The sequence below is a fragment of the Micromys minutus genome, assembly GCF_963924665.1.
Source record: "Micromys minutus genome assembly, chromosome: 30".
Lineage (NCBI taxonomy): Eukaryota > Metazoa > Chordata > Mammalia > Rodentia > Muridae > Micromys > Micromys minutus.
Window position 1 is genome coordinate 11,143,236 of NC_137965.1, and position 20,687 is coordinate 11,163,922.

General features: G+C 44.9%; 1 protein-coding gene across 1 annotated transcript in view; it reads left to right on the forward strand.

Moving 5' to 3' along the window:
• The first annotated feature begins 699 nt into the window (after window positions 1-699).
• SASH1 (SAM and SH3 domain containing 1) overlaps window positions 700-20,687 on the forward strand; it is a 161,084-nt gene continuing 141,096 nt past the window's right edge. The window contains exon 1 of the mRNA XM_080941692.1: window positions 700-1,192. Coding sequence (XP_080797818.1) covers window positions 1,040-1,192 — 153 coding nt within the window. The 5' untranslated portion in view covers window positions 700-1,039. The remainder of the gene's footprint in view (window positions 1,193-20,687) is intronic.

A 20,687-nucleotide genomic window follows, 5' to 3' on the forward strand; every position in this document is an offset into this window, starting at 1 on the left:
TTTTCACTTGGTTAAACAAATCCAGGCTTGGAGAGTGCATGGGGTGAGCGGCCATAAAATTAACTTTTATTTTTGAACACACACCTTGCCTGTTTCTTATATGAAAACAAAACAAAACAAAACAAAAAACAAACAAACAAACAAAAAAAAACCCCTTACAACCCAAAGAGTTGTGGCCACTGGAGAACCAAAACACTTAGGACCCAAACAATGGCTCGTGACTAGGCGAGCTTTGTCAACACGTCGTTTTCCAAGAAGCCTGACAAACAGGACTGTAATTCCTCGGGTCGTTCGACTTCTCGAGGGCGAGGTGTGGGTTGTCACCAAACTGACTCCTCGTGAACTCGGGCTCAGCGAGAAGCTTAAAGATTAACTTTCTGCAGTTTCCGTGGCGGAAGGCGAAGGGTGAATGGCGCGATTGGGAACTTGTGCAGGGCCCGGGGCCCGTGGCGCGGTGGCTCTTTCAAAAGGCGATTTGTTGGCCGGGCTGAGGCTCATTTCCATGCAAAGCGCCTGACATCAGAGCACCTTTTGTTGCTAAACGCTTTCTTGAGCCTGGAGGGGAGGGAGTCATGTGGAGTTGGAAGAGCTCATTCTGAAGAGAGGGGTCCAGGACTGGCTAGCCCAGGGGCACAGGCGTCACTGTCCCCTCCCGGGCTCTGCATAGACTCTCCAATAGAGACTAGTCGCGTGCCACCCGGAGCCGGTCCCCAGAGCAGGACGCAGCGCCCGTGCGGTGGGTCTCCTGGCTCCCTTGTCCCGCGAGCTCCCCACCGCAGCCAGTGGTGCGGACTCCGCTCCAATTACCCTGTTGCTGCGCGGAGCCGGGCGAGGAAAAGTTTCTGGAGTTGTCAATCGCGGTCGCCGTGGATCGAGGTGCCTGGTCCTGGTGGTGGTGCTCGTAACCGGCGGAGCTTGGGGCATGCGACGCGGGGGCGCGGCCCGGTGACGCCGCGGGCGGGGACCTTGCGCCCCGGCGGCCGACGCGCTGCTGCGGGCCGTGGGCAGCGCGGGGACCCGGACTCACCGGGACGCGGCCATGGAGGAGGACGCGGGAGCTGCTAGCCCGGCGCTGGAGCCGGAGCCGGAGCCGGAACCCGGGCCCGAGGTGGATCCCAGTCGGGAGCCCGAGCCGGAGGCCGGCACGTCCGAGGCGTTCTCCCGCCTCTGGACCGACGTTATGGGCATCCTGGTGAGCAACCTGGGGAGGCAGGAGCGGGAAGCGGGGCTCACCCCTCGCCCACCCATTGGGTACCCTTTTTTTCTCTCTGCTGTATTCTTTCTGTATAGGGGTTGAAACTAATTTAAAAAAAAAAACACAACCAAACAAAACATAAACAAGAAAAACCACCCACGGGTCACATCAGAGACGCGTCTGAAACAATCGGCTGTAATCGGGGACACCTGCCTAGAAAAGTTGGCATGGAAAAAGCCAGAAAGAGTAGATGTAAATACTACTTGCAAATATTTGGCGGGTGGACTCCTAATGGCCTCGCGGTACTGATGTTTATCCGCACAGGGCTTGTCGTGTGCCCAAGAGAGGAAAACAACCATTTCCTTGTGCAGAAGAACCTACCCCGGTGTTTACTTGCTCTGCCCTCAGCTCTTCCAGTTTGTAGAATTACAGGATATTTGTTTTATATGTTTGGCACTGAGAACAATCAGACACATTGCTGAATCTGTGCTGATAAGAGGTTTTGAGCTGTCCAGTGGGTGAAACCGCCTATGGGTTTGACTTAACTTCTGGAAAGTAGTTCTTACACTGCGGAGGAAGAAGTTTTAACGAGTTTACCTTGGATGGATAGGGACACGATGCAGTGTTTTGGTTTCTCCATAGTGGTTAAGGTTTTGGGCTTTGAAGTGAGTTAGCCTGGTTCAAATCCCTGCTCCCCAACTGTCTGTCTACAATTACCATGGCGAGGTCATTCACTTAGGATTCTCCATCTTATTTGAAAAACAGGAAGACTTGCGTCTTGGGTTTTATGAGAGGCACTAGGTCAATGTGTATGAGGTACTCTGCATATTGTCTGATGAATAGTAGATGGTCAATAAATACAGTTCTGTTTATATATATATGTATATATACATATATATACACACACACATATATATATATATTTCTTGCAAATAGAGCCTGTGTCTCATCTTTCTGGACATCTTGAAGTTCAGTGTATCCCATTTTCCTGAGTTAAAGACTTCTGTCTGCTTTCAAATATATAATAAGAGACATCTTTACCTATGCTAGAATTTTACGTATGCACGCTGTGTATATATACCGTGTCTTTTGGATTTAAAATTCGTTGCATTTTCTAAACTTTTCCAATCCATACGGTGCTCAGTTGAATTCCAGGAAGACCATCGATTGTTTTGAAGTGGTGACAGACAATCCTAAGTTAAACAGGCAGACACCTTATCTTGGTTCTTGCCCAGAAGCCACTCTGAATTTTCAGTCTCAGCGAAGGCTGGTTTGATAGTATCACTTTGCTTCCTTTAGGTGGGTTGTGGGCAGGGTGGGTGGGGGTTGCTGGGGAAAATGCAAGTCATACTGAGTGTTGGGGGAGGACGGGGGGGGGGGGGTTGGCAGATCACACTTTGTGAATATTTGCTTTCCTTTCCCTGGCAGATTTCAGCACTGTCGGGGTAGTTTCTAGCAGAGTGTTCTTTGGCTGAGGTAAAAAGATGGGGTGGGGCTCTAGAAGATCAAACCTGGTATTCAAAGAGCAGATGAAAGAGAAAATAGATGCTCTTACTCAGCCTGGAGCTGAGTGTGAAGCAGGAGAGGCTGGCAGTGTGGCCCAACCCTTTTCCTATCCTTTATAGTCTCCATTTTCTTTGGGGACACATGTTGGGCATTCGGTAGTAAAATGCAGAGGGAGAGACCTGGCTGCCTTGCCTCGGTACATTTTATTGGGAAGGTCCCATATTATGAGGAGGGCTCTTGCTACCACAAGAGAGCTGTCCTCCACGTGTTTATCAATACATGCATCTTTGGGGCAATATATCTTGACGCAGAGGTGACACCCGGGTCTCTCAGTTTTTGTTGAAACGTGTTTTTTTTTTTTTTAACTGTAGAATTCTAAAGTCATCTGAAAGGTTTGACCAGTGGCCTGTACATTGTTGGTGACAATGTTCGAGCTGATCCCAGCCCATTGCATATCACCCTAGTGGGCAAAAGCCTTTTTTAGGTAGAAGAGCAGGACCCCATCTCTGATAGTGCTGAACAGTGAGAGGTGTCCCCTAGTTCCCTAACTGGGCCAAGGGGAAAGGTGGAATTCACAGGTTTTCATCTATGGGATACTGTGGCATGGGGTGGGGGTGGGGGTCATTAGTTAACTGATTAGTCCTAATACAATAAGCAAGCTGTGAATCTGTGAGTTCACAAGAACACCTTTTGCTTATAAGTTAATCCAGTCACCGCGCAGTGAAGCAGGAGGTCACTGCTTTCAGGTCACTGTTAACAAGTTCCTGAGAGAATATAATAAGGCAGTTCTTAAACATGGAAACTGAACAGTGATAGGATATATATCACTAATAAGTCAGTACGGAAACTGTGGTCGACAGAGGATGGCTCATGAAAAGGTCCGCTTGTGATTATCTGGATCCAAACCCAGTGGGCAGTCTCCAGTGCCTGGAATTAACTGGGTGCTAAGAACATAGCTGTGTCAGTCAGGAAAGAACTGTGTACTTTTGAGATACAGACGTCCCATCAGAATACCCCTTATGGCGGAACTACTTTTGAGGATGCTAGTGAATTCTGTTCCGGCAGAAGCTACCATTTGGGTAGTCTCACCAGGCAAGCCAAAATTAAGGTAATAGCAAACTGTGAAATGTTTGTAAGTCCTGAGCATAAACATACCATTTTTACCCCTCCCCCAATGGCACTACAGTGTCTAGGCCTAGATTTTCAAAGCATAGCACCTTTCCCTATGACATGCTTCAACTGATGTCTTCTTGGACATGCAGAATTGTTCAAGCCCTGTATAATAATTCTTCTCTTTACCACAGCTACCCTCAGCTTTCTGATTGGGTCAGTACTTTTTTTTTTTTTTTAGTACTTGCTTTTTAAGAGCGGGAATTGCCAAATTTATTTAAATGTGGCTGAAACGCTTTTTTTTTCTTTTCTTCTCTTTTCTGTTTTGTTTTTGATTTTCCTGGGACTGATTACTGTTGTGGCAGATCGGGACGGCCATTTAGCTTTGACCTCTAGTAACCGAGGGCCTCTTAAGGCTGAGCCTGGCCTCGTAGTTACTAACTAGGAAGAAGTTAAGTTCTTACTGCTCCCAGGATCTTGCGAGACACACTTCCCCCAAACCTCAGGTCCAACTGTCCCCTGCAGACTCTGGAGCCTGTCCTCAGTTCCCAGCACTGAAAATACCCAACGTGTGGAAAGATCCCCAGTCTTAAGCAAGCCCTGGAAAACTGCAGAGTCGGCAGGAATCCCCGGAACTATTATATTTAGATGTATTGCTGTTTATAAAGCAGAACCCCAGACCTTCAATGAAAGGAGGAGAAGAAGAAACTGAAGAATCCATTCCTCTTTCTTTTTCACAAGGCTGGGGGAGGTGTTAGTGAGATCCTGAGAGGGTATTTAGAAAACCGACTCCTCCGGGGACAGCTCATTTACAAGTACCCTTGGGAAGGTGTCTTGAGTTAATCCTATCAGCTAATGATCTAATTAAATTTACACATTGGGATTTGAGAGTCTGGAACTGGAGGGGTAGCTCAGTGGGTTGCGTGCTTGCCTAGCATGCCCCAAGGAATCATCCCTTTCTGTTGTGACTGCATCAGTCTGTACTGCCAGCCTCTCACAGGAGGTGGTGGCCGGAGGATAGGAAACTCAGGAGGGAGTGTCCTCAGCTAATAAGACCTGAGGCCAGAGATGGCGTTGGGGGGAGGGGGAAGGGAAGGTAGAGAACGTTGGTTTAAAGTATTCTGACCTCATTGGAATCTTCTGCCTTTTAGTCAAAAGCCCGTGCTTAACCTGCATAAGTTGGGAGGGTCCTGAGGGGCTGAAGATGTAAGGGTTGAGCATCTGAAGGGCCCCCAGGTGAGGTTGGTTGATGACTTGGTCCAGGTAGTCCAGTAGGTTACTTGTCTTCCTGAGAAAACCAAGCCAAACCAAACCAAACCAAACCAAATCGCAAAGCCATAACCAAGCATGCAGAGCTAGAGGGGAATTTGCATTTTTTTTTTTCCTATAGGACGCTCTTGTTTCCAGCCACCTCCTTTCTTGGTCGCTTGCTCATTGGCTTTCATGTGCCATTCTGTACCTTCTCTGGGCCTTTTTGCTTCAGCGTAAGAACCTTCTCTCTTCTCTCTGGTTGGATGTGACTATAGGGTAGAGGCGTCCCTCAGCAAACGTGAGGATGATGTTCCATTGCTGGGCTGGGCCTGTACGTACATGATCCTTTCAGGAGGTGTGACCTGTCCCAACAAACTATGCTTGCACACGCATCCAGACACGTCAGTGGAAAGACAGTTAATGCTGAAGCAGAGGAAAGCAGTGAGTTCAGCGTGGCCACCTTGGAAGAGGGACATATCCAGACAGATCTCAAGTTTGTCCCTGGGTATTGACTTGAGGTTTAGGTTTCAATAGAGAGTGGAGTATGTTTATTGAAGCGCGCCTGGGTCAAGGTGTGTTCCTGACTGCTGCTCACACACTTTTGCCTCTACAGTGGTCTGCCAAGCCTGTCTGGTGGTCTGTCAGTCTCTGTGGTTACAGCTGGGAATAATCGATCTTTTCTAGAGAGGGTTGTCTGTCCTGGGAGGTTCCATTCTTCCTGGTGACTTCCTGGCTTAGGATACACACACACACACACACACACACACACACACACACACTCACACACACACACACACACCTGTAAGATAAACGATACCTATTGGTGGTGATAAGTTTGCACTGATGTGGAGGAGGACATGTATTGACAGGGATTTTGTACCTGTTACAACAGTAGAATCCTCTGAGTTCGGAGGCTGCAGCGGTGATCCTGGCAGAGGTGCCGAGCTCGGAGTCTACACGGATGCACATTCTTTCATTATCTCTCCCCCGGCTTGACTCAGCATCAGAAGAAATGAAGGGTTGTTCCCCATCAGCCCTTAGGAAGATCAACACTCCAGCCTCTGTGCCTAGCTCTGTCATGTCGATGTCCTCTTCTGACCTCCATGGCCACCAGCACACAGTGTACATATTACATAGCACTCACACACAGAGACACACACACACACACACACACACACACACACACACACACACACAAAATAAAATAATTATTTTAATTTTTATAGTCTTCTGTAGCTTGGGTGGTCTGAAACTCTGTCCCATGCTGGACTCAGACTCATGGTCTCTGCCATCTCTGTCTCCCAGGTATGAGCCATCACACCCAGCTACAAAGGAGCTTTAAGAAAATAAATAAATAAATAAATAAATAAATAAATAAATAAATAAATGCTGCATTGCTTCATCCCAACCAGAGGTTCTCAACCTGTGAGTGGAGACCCCATGGGAGGAACATTATAGGGACTATAAATCAGATATCGTGCACATCAAATATTTATCTTACAATTTGTAACAGTAACAACATTATGGTTATGAAGTAGCAGCAAAAAAATAATTTATGGTTGGAGGTCTCCACAACGTGAGGGACTGTCTTAAATAAGGCTCACAGCGTTGGGAAGGTTGGAGCCTTCCTAATGAGAACCTGAAGACCCCATATACGATGTCTTTGTAGCCCACGACTGTCTACTTTGTTTATTTCACCTGATAAAATTTTGTTTTGGAGAACAAATCGAGCCCAGGTTGTCATGTGCTACACTCGTGTTCCTACTACCCCTTAAGGGTCTTCCTGACTTAAGAGTTTTGACTGGCTGGAGGCTAGAACTCTGGATGAACTATCCCCCATAAACCAGGGGACTTAAGACCAAGGGCCTAAGAATTAACGCTTCGGATGAGTTTTGAGGTAAACTATATTTAGTAGATACAAGGCACTGACTTAACCTCAGAAGTGTCTTCATTCATTAAATTACCCTGGTAATGGGACCTGAGCAGGACAGCCCTGTTCTCACTGGCCTTGCTCCCAGCCAGCTGCCTCCTGCCTCTTTTGCTTTGTTGAGCAGCATTAATTCTTTATGAGGAGGGGTGCCGCCTGGAGACAACCTGTCCTGTGTCTTTCTAGGCACATTATGTCATGTGTTCTCAACATCTTCATCCAGGATAGCTCTGACTCAGAAAGGGAAGCTAAGTGCCCTTCAAGACCAAAGTTCAGTTTTTCAGTATGTGTTCTACGTCTCAGCTACTTTTGAAATTCATTCTAAGCACCTTGACTGTGTTAGTTTTTATTACTTACTGCTGCCTACGCCTTGTCTGCCAAATGCCTTTTTTTTTTTCAGTTAGAGCCAAAACGATTTGTTTATATAATTTTTTAAAAAGGCGTGCTTTGAAAAAAATACAGTGTTCTACATTGAGTTATTTGTAGAGAAAAGGAGTGATTTAGCTCAAGAATGTACATCTGTTTTTCAGGATGACACCTATAATAGAGGTGGGTTTTAAAGGTCTTACATATGAAATAAACGGTTAATATTCTTGTTTTGCTATCTGAAATGCCCTTTTCTTACAGTTTGGAAACAAATGAGTAGCCAGTCTTTGTGGCTACATTCCTATAACCTTAGCACTTGGAAAGCTGAGGCAGGAGGATTTGGAAAGGCCAACATGGGTATAGCAAGACTCCGATCCAAAACACAAAACGGAAAAAAAAAAGAGAAAAACAAAAATAAATGCATGAATCATTTCAAGCTATTAACTTGTCAAGTTCTGTGCCAAAAAATGTGTGTTTTAAATATTTTCTGTATTCAAAAGAGAAAACATGAATGCTATTAATAGCTAGGGTTTTCTTGAGGCAAAAACGAGAATTTGTAATGAAAATGCGATTTCTGTTTAAAAGTTGTCTAGAATGTTATCTTTATCCTTGATTGTGTCTGAGTACAATAAGGTGAGAATGTAGTTATTTCTAAGTTTTCTTAAGAGGAAAATCTTACGATTTTTATTATAGGTACATAAAAGAGTAGTTAAGTTTTTATTATTTTATTTTATTAATTAATTAATTTTTAGGTTGTTTCTGATGTGGCCAAGACTGGCCTCAAATTGGATATGTACAGTAAGGTGGCTTTGGCATAGATTTTTCTGTCTGTACCTCTCAAGTGCTGAATTGCAGGTGGTCTCCCCCAAGGCCGGGTTGTTAGATCTTTACACTTGCTAGACAAACGCTGCCAATGTGCTGTGATACCCTACCCAGCTTCACATTGACTTATTTATCATTTTTTTTATTTTATGAGCATTGGTGTTTTGCCCACATGATGTCTGTGTGAGGGTGTCAGATCTCCTGGAACTGAAGTTATAGACAGTTGTGTGAGCTGCCAGGTGGGTGTTGGGATTGAACCCAGGTCCTCTGAGAGAGCAGCCAAGTGAGTGCTCTTAACCACTGAGCCATTTCTCAAGGCCTGACATTTATTTTTTTAATCATTAAAAAAAAAAAAAAAAAAAAAAAAACAAAAAACAAACAACATAAACCCAACTTGGTGTGCAGTAATTCAAGTCAGATCAAACCTGTCCATATCCTCTTAATGTTACTTATTTATTTAATTTTTATGGTGAAAAAAATGTCCAGAGTTCTTTTGTTTTGCTTTTGGAAGCACAGCACTTTATTGCTGTTTGTGGTCATCCTACTGTATTAAGTGCAGAGTCTGTTTCTCTAATCTAACTGTAACTTGGTACTTATGACTCGGACTCTTCCTCCACCTGCCTGGTCCCTTCTCTTTTCTGCTAGAGGTGATGGCCTCTGCTAACCACCAGCATTATTTTATTATTATTATTATTATTATTATTATTATTGATTTATCTTATATATGAGTACACTGTAGCTATCTTCAGACGCACCAGAAGAGGGCATGAGATCTCATTACAGATGGTTGTGAGCTACCATGTGGTTGCTGGGAATTGAACTCATAACCTCTGGAAGAGCAGTCAGTGTTCTTAACCGTCGAGCCATCTCTCCAGCCCTATTTATTTATTTTTGAGATTTACTTTACTAATGTCTGTGCTCCTAAGTTCATTTGCACATATATGTGCAGGTGCCTGTGGTGGAGGCCAGAGGGTGTTAGATCTGCTGGACCTGAGTTTTGGGTGGTTGTAAGCTCCCTGATGTCAGTGCTGGGAACTAAACCTGGGTCTGCCACAAAAGCATCATGTGCTGTTGACTGCAGAGCCAATTTGTCTAGTCCCTGTTAATGGTTATTCTTCTCAGCTTCTGTGAGATTGACTTTGTTCCATCCCATATCTGAATGAGATCATGCAAGAGAGGATTTAAATGAAAGAGATCTATATTTTTTGTTCTGTTTTTGTTTTGAGTGTAGAAGGCAGGCCAAGTTTTTGTGAGGAACTCGAGGTTCTCTCAAGGGTGAGACCTGTGTGTCTGTCCACACGTTTAGGCTTCATGCTGTTCCTTAAAGTTTGTGGTGAGAACCTTTTAATAGGCAACTTAATAGAAACAAGCAATGTGTTACAAGCCTCCAGTTAACTGATGGCTTTATTTGATGAGTCTTTGTGGCTTCAGGGAAAATCATAAACCTCAATGTATAATAAAATGTTTCATCTACATACTTTGGAGGTAGTTTTTATTTATTGATTGATGTAACAAGACCCCATGTAGTCCAAACTAGTCTCAAGCTTGCTATGTTGCTAAAGATGACCTTGAACTTCTAATCCTCCCACTTCCATCTCCAAGTGCCAGGTTTATAAGGAATGCACTACCATATCAATGTACATGGTGCAGGCAGTGGGCCCACGACACTGACTGTGGCAAGCTTCCTACCTATGTGAATTTTTAATTGGAAGTAACTTTACTATAAGTCTGCAGAAACATGTATTAATGTATAGGAAATATCCAGAAGAAATTTGAGGTCTGGGGTAAAAGTCCATGAATAAATTATCCATAAAAGGAATAAACATTTCATTTGAAGCCATATTAGATTATGAATTGCAGATCTACTAGCAACTTTCTAATAATGTTTGTATTAGGCTGTGCCTTTTGGGGCATGCCTTCTGCAGCAGATTGTTGGGATCTCGGTGTCCTGTGGTGTCCAGGTTGTAGTTTAATGGAGGAGGCTTGACACACCAATGCGAAGTAGCTCTTTGCCTTGATTGGAACATTATGAAACCGAGACTTCAGGATGAGTATTCAGTAGGTGTCAAATGATTCATTCATAAGGGATACACCAGAGGAAGTGTAAAGTCTATGTGATGTAACTTCAGTGTTAGTCAAGAACACTGTCTCGTCTCAGCCGAGCCAGGTCAGATACTCCAACCACCCCATTGATGTTCCATGGCCAGACCTTTCAGCTGCCTCTTAGCTGGGTGACACATCTTGGAGTCTGTGTCTGTAGAAGGCAGGATGCCTTCCGTAGTAGAAGTATTTCCATAGAAACCAAGAGGGGAGATAAATGGAGGCAAGCCACTCCTTAAATGTGGGGAGATGTGTAGCAGGGTCTTGCTATATCTGCTGCTCTATTTAGAGGTGAATCTAAGCATATTTGTGTATAATTTTATCCCGACATGTAGTGGTATGTCTTACATACACAGAGGAAAAGTTTATTTATTGTTGCGTTCTTTTTTGGGGGGTGCGTGGAGTCCAGGTCCTGATTTTGGCCTAGGCTGAGGTGGAGTTTCCCACGTAGCCAAGAGTAGTCTTGAAGTCATTGGTGACCCTTCTAGTTCAGTTCCCTAAGTGCTGGGATTCATGTCCTGTTTCCTTGTCCAATTAAATGGTGCCATAGCTACTTACCAGCAATTACCCTTGTTGACACCCACTGCCCTTTAGCCACACAGGCAGCTTGAGCTTCCTGGTTTCTTTATTATGTACTTTAAAGTTATATTTATTTATGTATGGCATGTGTGTATGTTTGGAAGAGTGGAGAGTTATCTCCTGCTGTGTGGGTTCTGGGGATTGAACTCAGGTAGTTAGGGATGGTGGAAAGTGGTCCTTACCCACTGAGCCATATCTCTAGCTCGTAGTTTTCTTTCTTTCAACACTGCTATATTTTTATGACACATGTTTTAGTACCCAGAGCCCAATAGTTGCTACCTGAGTCTGATTTCTAGGCTCACATTTCATCTTATGTGTTTGTAAAGTGCCTTTTGCAGTAGATCAGATGTAGTTGGGTGTGGTGGTGGTGGTGGTGGTGGTGGTGGTGGTGGTGGTGGTGTGTGTGTGTGTGTGTGTGTATTCCTTATTTATTATATCTCTAAGATTCAGGCTCAAATAGCTCAGGTAGCTGGCCTAGAACTCATAACCTTGCTGAGGATCCTCTGCTGTCTACTTCCGGTGGCTTGAACCACCATGCGCAGTTTATGAGGTGTGGGAAATTGAACTCAGGGTTCATGCATCATCTGTACGTTTCTGCTTATTGGAGTAATCATAATAATAGAGTGAGTTGATTGATATATTAATAGCTTGTTTGATTTAGTTTGGGGAGGAAGAATGGGTAGGGTGGTTCTTATGCCATAGTGTGCGTTTGGTGGTCAGGTCTTGCCTGAGTTAGCTCTCTCCTTCCATAACGTGGGTCCTGACCATTGAACTACACTCGTCGGGTTTGGTGGTAAGGACCTGCATCCACTGAGCTGTGTAGCCAGCTTGTATCTGCCTTTTTTGTTTGTGTTTTGTTTCTTAGCAGCGTGTGTGAGTGTGTGTGTGTGTGTGTGTGTGTGTGCCTGCAGACTGGTTTTTCACTAGGCTACCTGGTTCTGTAGATGTTGGATGTTTTCTCTGGGTCAATGATGCAAGTGCATTCGTTTCAGGGAACCAGAGAACACCACAGAAACCTGCTGTCTTCTGAGTCTGTTACTGTGCTTATGACCGCTCTGGAACACCACCACTAAGTCTTGTGACTTCCAGTCTCTTCTGTGTTGGAAAACAGGAAGCCCCACTTCCCCCACATTGGGAAAGACAGTCTCTTGCTGTTTGCCAAACTAGTGTTTCAAGCCTTAGAGTCGTTTTGTTCAAATATGAGGTTTGACTTTTTAAAAACATTGAGGCTGCAAGACACACAAATGATTGTCTGTCTGCCTGCAGATAGGCTTGCAGACAAGTTTGGGAATGTTGCTTCAGGTCCTTACATAGGGAGAACAGAATCGAGGGCAGAGATTGCTTGAGGGCACTGGGTAACCTATGGTTTCTGAGGATCAGCCAGGGATGAAGGGAGCAGGCCAAAGCACATAGGTTTGAATTCTGCATTTGCCAGTCCTGTTAAGGTAAATACTCAGAGAATTATTATGCAATGGAGTTGGCAGAGACTGTTGGTAAGGCTCCAGAGGTTGTTTTGGTAGAGAAATGACTTAGCGAAATAATTGGGAGGAGTAGGTGGTAGCGCCCTACCACTGTTCTGTGGTCCTCTGAGAGTCTGTGTCAAAACAAGCTTTCTGAGTGTCGAGAAAAGCATCCTGGGACCGTACAACTTCTCGGCTGTTGTACAACTAGATGCGGCCACACTGAAAGCTCTTGTTTATTTTTAGGATAAATCCTGCTTTGTTGCTCGGGTTGGCCTCAAACTCCTGGCCTCGTGTGATCCTGTGTCTTAGCCTCCCACATAGGTGGAACTAAGGCCTGTACCTTGGCTTCTTATACTCATTAAAACAAGGGTAATGCTTTGCTTTGCTTAAATTGGATCATCCCTTAAGGGATTTGTTTGGGACAGGGTCATCTGTAGGCTACATAATCACTTCATTATTAGCCTTAAATCTCTCTCTTTTGGATGGATTGACAGTTGCTAAGTACCTTTTGGGTCTTCTATTGCCATGTTTGACCTTCTATTGTTCTTGGCCTTTTTAGTTAGTATTTTTATGTATTCTATAATTATAATATATATAACACAATATAGATTATGTACAAGCATACATAATACATATCCATATATATCCATATGAATGCAGATATAGCTATATGGAGCTAGAGAAAAGCTGCATAGTAGAAGTGAAGTGCTTTTCTTACAGTCAAAAGAACTTAGCATTTCAATCGTCAGCATGCCCACAGGTTCTTTGGAAGCCTTCCTTTAGTGATTCCTACATAGCTTTGCATTCCAGGCATCCTGGAAGCCACAGAGCCCTTCCACAGGACAAAGGACATCCTCCAGTTTACCACCCAGACTTCCATTGTTAGTATTTTTTCCCAAGGAGATCTATCTATCTATCTACCTATCTATCAATCCATCTATCTATCTATCTATCTATCTATCTATCTATCTATCTATCTATCATCTATCTATCATCTATCTATCATCTATCTATTTTCTATCTATCATCTATCTGTCATCTATCTATCTATCTATCTATCTATCATCTATCTATCATCTATCTATCTATCTATCTATCTATCATCTATCTATCTATCTATCTATCTATCTATCATCTATCTATCAATCATCTATCTATCATCTATCTATTTTCTATCTATCATCTATCTGTCATCTATCTATCTATCTATCTATCTATCTATCTATCATCTATCTGTCATCTATCTATCTATCTATCTATCTATCATCTATCTATCAATCATCTATCTATCATCTATCTATTTTCTATCTATCATCTATCTATGTATCATCTATCTATCTATCTTATCTACCTAGACAAGATCTTGCAATGTACCCTAGAGGAGTCTCGAACTTGTGGTTTTTTCGTCTTGACATCCCCAGATTTGGGATTCTGGCAGTGTGTCACCCCTCTGGGTTAAGACTTGCTTTTAAAACTTTTTGAACAAAGATACCATAGGGAGAAAAGAATGGGTAATCTAGGAATAATAAGGACAGCATTAGACACTGTCACTGAACACATTCTCAGTGCCAAACGTGGCAGGAGTCCCTTTGTGGGTTTAACTATCCCTGGGACCCTGTGAGGGGGTACTGTGGATACTCGGCTGAAGTCATAATTCCTAGAGGGTTATGGGTTCTTTGTAGATTCAACCAAGTTTTAAGATGGAGGTCATTAGGATGATTTTCGATGATAACTGATATCCCTTCCAAAAGGGAGATTTGGACATAGTCATAGCCAGGCAGGGGGAAATGGGCACGTAACGAGATCCAAACACCACGTGGAGATTCATACTGGAGAGGTGTCCGTAGCCAAAGAGTGCCCAAGAGTTGCTGGCACACCACTAGCTGGGTGGAAGCCAAGAAGTCTGTTTCTGCAGGTTTCAGAGGGAAACCTGACTTCTGGTCCTGAGAGCTAAGACAATACATTCCTGTTGTCTGAAGCTTCCTTACTGTTGGCATGCAGCAGCTGTAGGACAATACTGTAGGTAGTCAGGTGCTCTGGCTTTGTGCTGGTGTAGCATGAAGCCACTGGGAAGAGGCAGACTCACTTCGTAGGGCCCCACGCCTCAACCAGTAGGAAGAAGAAAACCGGGAAGAGAGATAAGCCAGGCAGCACAATACAGACCTGTCTGGGACGCCTGGAGACCGAGTCAGCAAAAGCTGTTTATGGGGCATGAATAGAGGAGGTAGATATGTCCTCAGGAGTATTTAGTAAGGAGACACAAAGACAGGAAAGTTTGTCGTCCAGCATTTCATGCTAGAGACTCCTCTGAATTGAAACAATGGACAGGGTCCTAGGAAGACATTAGAGTGTGCCTGCCTGCTTCAAAACACATTTGAGAAATCCTTACTGCCTTCTCTTTCTTCCTCTACTGACAGCGATTTGTGGGTATTTACAACAAAGTGGGAGGGACCAAAGAGCAGTGATGATTGGGAGCCCGAAGAACGCCTTTGAACTGTCTTAAGCTTAGTTTTTCCAAACAGCACTACCAGTTTGCCTTTTGGTCCCCATCTCAGCCCCTTAAGGCAGAGCCGGAGAGGCTGTTGAGAGAAAAACTATGCAAGACAGGCCAAGAAATAAGTACTGTTAGTGCTAGGCTCTAGAACCGACTTCTTGGTCGGGTGGATAAGCTCGTGTGGGGGCAGGGCTCTGGTAAAGGATTTGGGGGTGTAGACATCACGATTCCTGCAAAGAGAAGTGACAAGGTAGTTGGTGATGACAGACTTACCCTTCATAGCAAATGTGATGGTGGTGCTGGGTGACTTCTACTGAGCTAACCCCTAACCCTTGGTGTTCTGTGAGGCCTGAGTATGGGAAGGGGCGATAGAAGCTTCTGGATGGTAAAGCTAAGCTCTCTGTGTTGAGAGCCACCCCCTTTCCCCCTGCACTACTCTCTGTCTGGCATACTGCTCAGACATCTTGCCCATACACACCATCTTTGGGAGTTCGGAAATCACTCCTGACCCGATTGTTAACGATCAGGGATGAACGGAAGAAGGGAAGACGTGGAGAAAACAGGAACCATGTATAAAATCTTTTATTCCCTGTAGAGTCTGTGTTGGACATTTTAATTAAAATCAAATAGGTCATCCGGTCATTTTAAAAATTCATTTTAATCTCTACTGCTCACCCAGGGTAAATGCATCCAGAGGAATGTCTTCATACAGTAATATAAAAATGGTCAATTAGGAAAATCAAGTTTTCTGGCCCATCTGTAGCCAGCCTGCGACTCCCTGAAGAATATCACTGCTCAGGACTGTCCGATCCCAGCCCAGTGACTCGGGGCCAGAGTTTCTTCCATCACTTCCCCTGGGGACTATTACACAGCCCAGCACACTTCCCATTAACCAACTTTGGATTTGCAGAGGAAAAGCAAAATGAAACAAGTTGAGCCCGAGGCCTGTGAGTCATACTTCGAGAGGAAAAGGTCCCTAGAAGTTTGAGGAAATGGCCCACAGCCTTTGCCAGTCATGTGGCTACAGGAGTGCCCAGCGGGTTGTCCACTTACAGAAAGAAGGGCTTGTCTGAAATCAGACTTAGGTACAGACATGGAGGAGTGGGGTGTAGACACTGTGGTGAAATGCAGAGGCTTCCTTGTCCTGAGTCTCCTCATAGTAAAGTTCTGGAACGTGGGGCTAGGTTTGCTTTGGGGATAGGAAGTGACAAAGACGAGAAAAATGTTTTCCTGAAAGAAAGAGGATCGGGTTGAAAGTAATTTCTACCATGGCAGTGCACAGGTATAGTGAGCATCCTCACCGTTCACAAGAGCTCCAGCAGCTCGGAACTTGGCAAAATATTAAGAAAGTGGACGCAAGGATATTGGTTTTGCCAAATGAAGAACGTTTGACGCTAGACAAACCCCTCGCTATCAAGCCCTTTCATGCGATAGTGCCAGGGACTGTGCTCTGCTCTGCGGCTTCCAGATCTGGAGAGTTTCTCTTGGAGGTGGGAGGCTTGACATGTCAGCTCTGCTGTGTTGGAGCTCTGGTGTCCTGGTGCTAGCCTTGAACGCAGCCATTCTCCTGCCTTAGCTTCCTGAATGCCAGGTTTGCAGGAATGTACTGTCTATCCTATGCAGGTATGTTCCCCCCCCCCTTTTCTTTATAAAAGTGATCATCCTAACATTGTAAAATCAACACTTGAAGGTGCTGAAGAAGGAAAGCACTGGGGGACGCGGCACTGAGGAAGTTGGGTGTGCAGGAACACAGAAGAGCCTCACTGACGGGGTTCAGGCTGGACTTTGAGAGGTGAATGGTGGCGCTCTGTCTGATTAGTCCTGAGACTGAGCTCAGCAGGTAGTTAGTGGTGGCCCTGAGCTCTGTCCCCCTCTTTATGTAACTTCGAGCCCTTTATATTTGGAGCATGATGGGTCGTGGGACTGGTGTGTAACTCATACTCTGATTTTTTCTGGGCATGTAGAATAATATCTTTTACTATTTGTTTTGCCCCGCCCCCTCTTGTGTGTATTTGTGGCTTCACTTTTAGTTTTTTTTTTTTTTTTTTTTCCTGAGAGAGAACCTCTCTCATAGCATATGTAAGTTATAGGAATTGACCATGGTAGTGGACTTCATCTAAAGTAGACCACGTGGGGTCCTGTAGTGACTCAAACATATCGTGAAAATTAGGTCTCATTTAGTATTTTTGAATTGTTGCTTTGAGTTCACTGTGAAGGAAGACAGGATAGAAATGTATAATGTTTAATAAGTTTTGAGATAATCTTTTTTAGTTTGTTTCTTGAGACAGCTTTTCTCTGCATAGCTCGCAGTGCTGGAACTTGATTTGTAGCCCAGGCTGGCCTGGGGCTCAGGGATTCACCTGCCTTTGCCTCCCAGGTGCTGGGATTAAAGGCACACACAGGACACCACTGCCAGGCCTGCCTTTTATTTTTGAAGTGGGTACTTGCCCTGGTTTTAAAACACATTTGTGTGCTGTGTGGTTTGTGTGTGATTGTCCACCTGTACACATTTCCACACATGCTGAGGTCAAAGGGGAACCTGACCCTGTGGGAGTCCGTTCTTTCCCTCGAGTATCGAAAACTCAGGTCTTCCAGCTTGGTGACAGTCACACTGACCAGCTGAGCCGTCTCGATGGCCCGCAGAAGTGTCTTAAGTCTAGATTCCTTAGAGGCTGGGTTTAGACAGAGGAGCTGACAATGGATCACATGATACATATCTGGGGAGAGCACTTTCAAGACAGACAGAATGTCAACCCCAAAGGCTCCAGGGTAGGCTGTTTTTGGCGATGATTGTTTAGTGAGTATGAGAGATTTGAGAGCTCTCCGGATCAGAGAGTGAGGCTTGGGCCAGAGAGTGGACGCGGCAGCTAGCCTGTGGTTGAAAGCCACACAAGGGTTAAAAGCAACTGACGTTCTTGAAAGGTCACTGACAACATTTAAGAAATGATGTCTAATCTACTTCAAGTGGGACATGTCAGTGGCCTGAGCAAGGTTGGAGTTCTGGAGCTGGGAAGAAGTGGGCAGACGTGTGGAATCCATGAGAAAGGTGGATTGCCTAGGTGTGGGTGGGTTCAGTAGCCGGGTGGGGGCGTGACAGGATCAGAAAACCAAGGAACATAGTGGGATGTTTGTCTGGTCATCTAGGTGGAGCGGCTTGGGACGTAGGCAGTGAACATGTAAACAATGCCATTAAACAGGTTTGCAGCGAGATTTGAAAACTGCTGAGCAGGCTGGCCTGCTGTGACTTCTTGTCTTTCCTGTGAAAGAGTTAGCTGGGACTGTTTCATTAGGACAGTCTCAGACTTGTAGCAGTCCTCCTGCCTCTGCCTCTTGAGTGTTATATTCATAGGCTATGCCAGGATATCCAGTTCCTACCAATCCCAAGCACTCTGTTCCACCTACAGTGACTTGGGCTGCTTTATCACCAGGACTACTTCTCCCGGACGGCACTAAGAGCCCCATGGTTGAGTTGTCCTGACAGCAAAGGACACTGTGATTTGTGCCACAGAGCAGAGGTCCTGTGACCCACATTAATCACAGAGAGAGGTGAGGAGAGAGGGACAGAAAGACAGACAGAGACAGAGAGCGAGCTAAGGTGCCAGAGATACTTAAGCTCACTTAAAGAGACTGAGCTGTGTGAGGTAGCATTTGGAAGACCGAGTCAGAGAGATTGCCATAATATTGAGGCTAGCCTGAGCTACGTTTGAGGCTAGCCTGGGCTACACGGTGAGTTCTAGGGTATGTATCCTCTGTCTCAAACCAAGCAAAGCAAGTCACTGATAATGCTTAGCATCTGCTTTGGATGGGACACAGAGAGGATGAGAAAGGAACTGCACCATGTTTGTATTGTAGTGAGCCTGGTACAGGTTGATGGGAAGGGATGTTGTGTATCCGTGGAGGAGAATGAAAGCAGTGGGGAGAGCACTCTCAGCTATGGCTGTCCCCGTCTGCTTTTGGATACATCCAAGTGCATCCAAGCAAATAGAGATGCCCTTCAGTCATCCTCCCACCCTTCCTCCCTGTTCAATTAGGATTTAGTTTCCCATGAGTCTCTTGCACATCTTAGGAAATACAGTGGCCAGAAGTTGTGTGCCCACCCTTTTAAGATGTGGTCATTTTGTTGGTATCCTGGGGACTCTCTGACTTATACAGGACCACTCTCATCTATTGAAGAGACCCAGGCGTCCTTTGTCTCCTGCATGGCTGGGATGATGTGATCCACAGCACATGTTACTGGTCTCTGGGAAGTTTGTTCCCAGGTTGACTATCTAATCACTAACATGTAAGTAACATGACTAGCTAATCACTAACATTTATGTAACATGACTAATCACTAACATGTAAGTAACATGACTAGCTAATCACTAACATTTATGTAACATGACTAATCACTAACATGTATGTAACATAACTAGCTAATCACTAACATGCATGTAACATGACTAGCTAATCACTAACATGTAAGTAACATGACTAGCTAATCACTAACATGTATGTAACAACTCTCAGGCAGTTTCTAGGTCTTAAAAAAACATCATTTTGGATAATTTAATGACGCTTTTTGTTTAAATGTTCACCGAGGTGGCCATGGGTTAAAACTGTGTCAAGACTTGGTTAAATATATCAGAAATGTCTTTGGGGTGCAGGGGCATGTGGCTTGGTTGGAAAAGTGCTTGCCTGTCATGCATGGAGCCCTGAGTTTGATCCCCAGCACCACATACATTGAGTGGGCCACAGGAGGGTCAGGTCATCTTTAGTTTATACACAATCCAAGGCCAGCCTAGGCTACATGAGACTATCTCAAACAAACTTAACCCAAACCCGTCTTTGGCCCCTCCAGCACTGTTCCTTGGGTTCATTCCTTTCATGGGTATTGCTGTAGAAAGGTACTGCCCCAGGTCTGCCCCTCAGTAGTTATTCCTGGCTGTGGCCATTGTAGCTGGGGAAGCAAACCTTGTATTTATTTGTTCATAGCTCTCTAAGGCCTGTCTCTTTGACCCGAGCACAGCCCAACGTGGTGAGGTGTTGGGTATTGTTATTATGAGGTGTGGGGATTGTTGTTATCATCCCCATTTTACAGAGTAAGCTTGGGTAAAAACACAGGGATTCTGCCTTCAGAGACAGTGCCGGTTTCCACTGCACTGCAGTGGATGAGTTTTAGTTATAGCCCCTGAGATGACACATCAGCCATCGCCAGCCTATGCTAATGGTGGCTATAGTCAGGTGCCAGCTTGCCTTCCAGTCTCACAACGGGAACACCTGGCAGCATCTGTCCTCCGTTCTGTGCCTAGTGAAGTGGGTGAAGAAGATGGACAGGAAGCGGGGCTGATTGAGAGAGACACTTTTCTTCACTGGTGAAAGGAACACACACATTCTATCAGGCTCCGTAAGATGTGAGTTCATTAAGACACCAGAACAGAGAACATGTTAACGCCCCACGTTTGATACTGTGAGCCTCGAGAAAGGCAGGTTTCATACCCCTGATGCTAAGGAAGAATCCAAAGACAGCTGTATTGAAGGACTGGGGTGAGAAGGATGCTGGAGGGGACACAGTATTCCTTCTGGTCATTCTCTTTCTTTCCCCTTCCCATATTTCTGGGTAGTGGTCCTGATGCAGGTGCCTATTTTAAAGTGGAGGCTGAGAAGTGGCTTGGAAGAAGTCTTCATTTCACACTCTGTACTGCGTATTTCTATGTGCCAGGCACTCTAGAAGAGACGTCAAGGAGTGCATGGAGTCTAGATAGAGACTCATTCCAGGCTTTCTGACCACTGAATAGAACACCTATCTTCACAGTGGTCTGTGTCTTTTGCTTTATTCATCTGTGGTCTTATGTAGCCCAGGCTGGCCTACAAGTCCATGTGGATCTTGAAGTG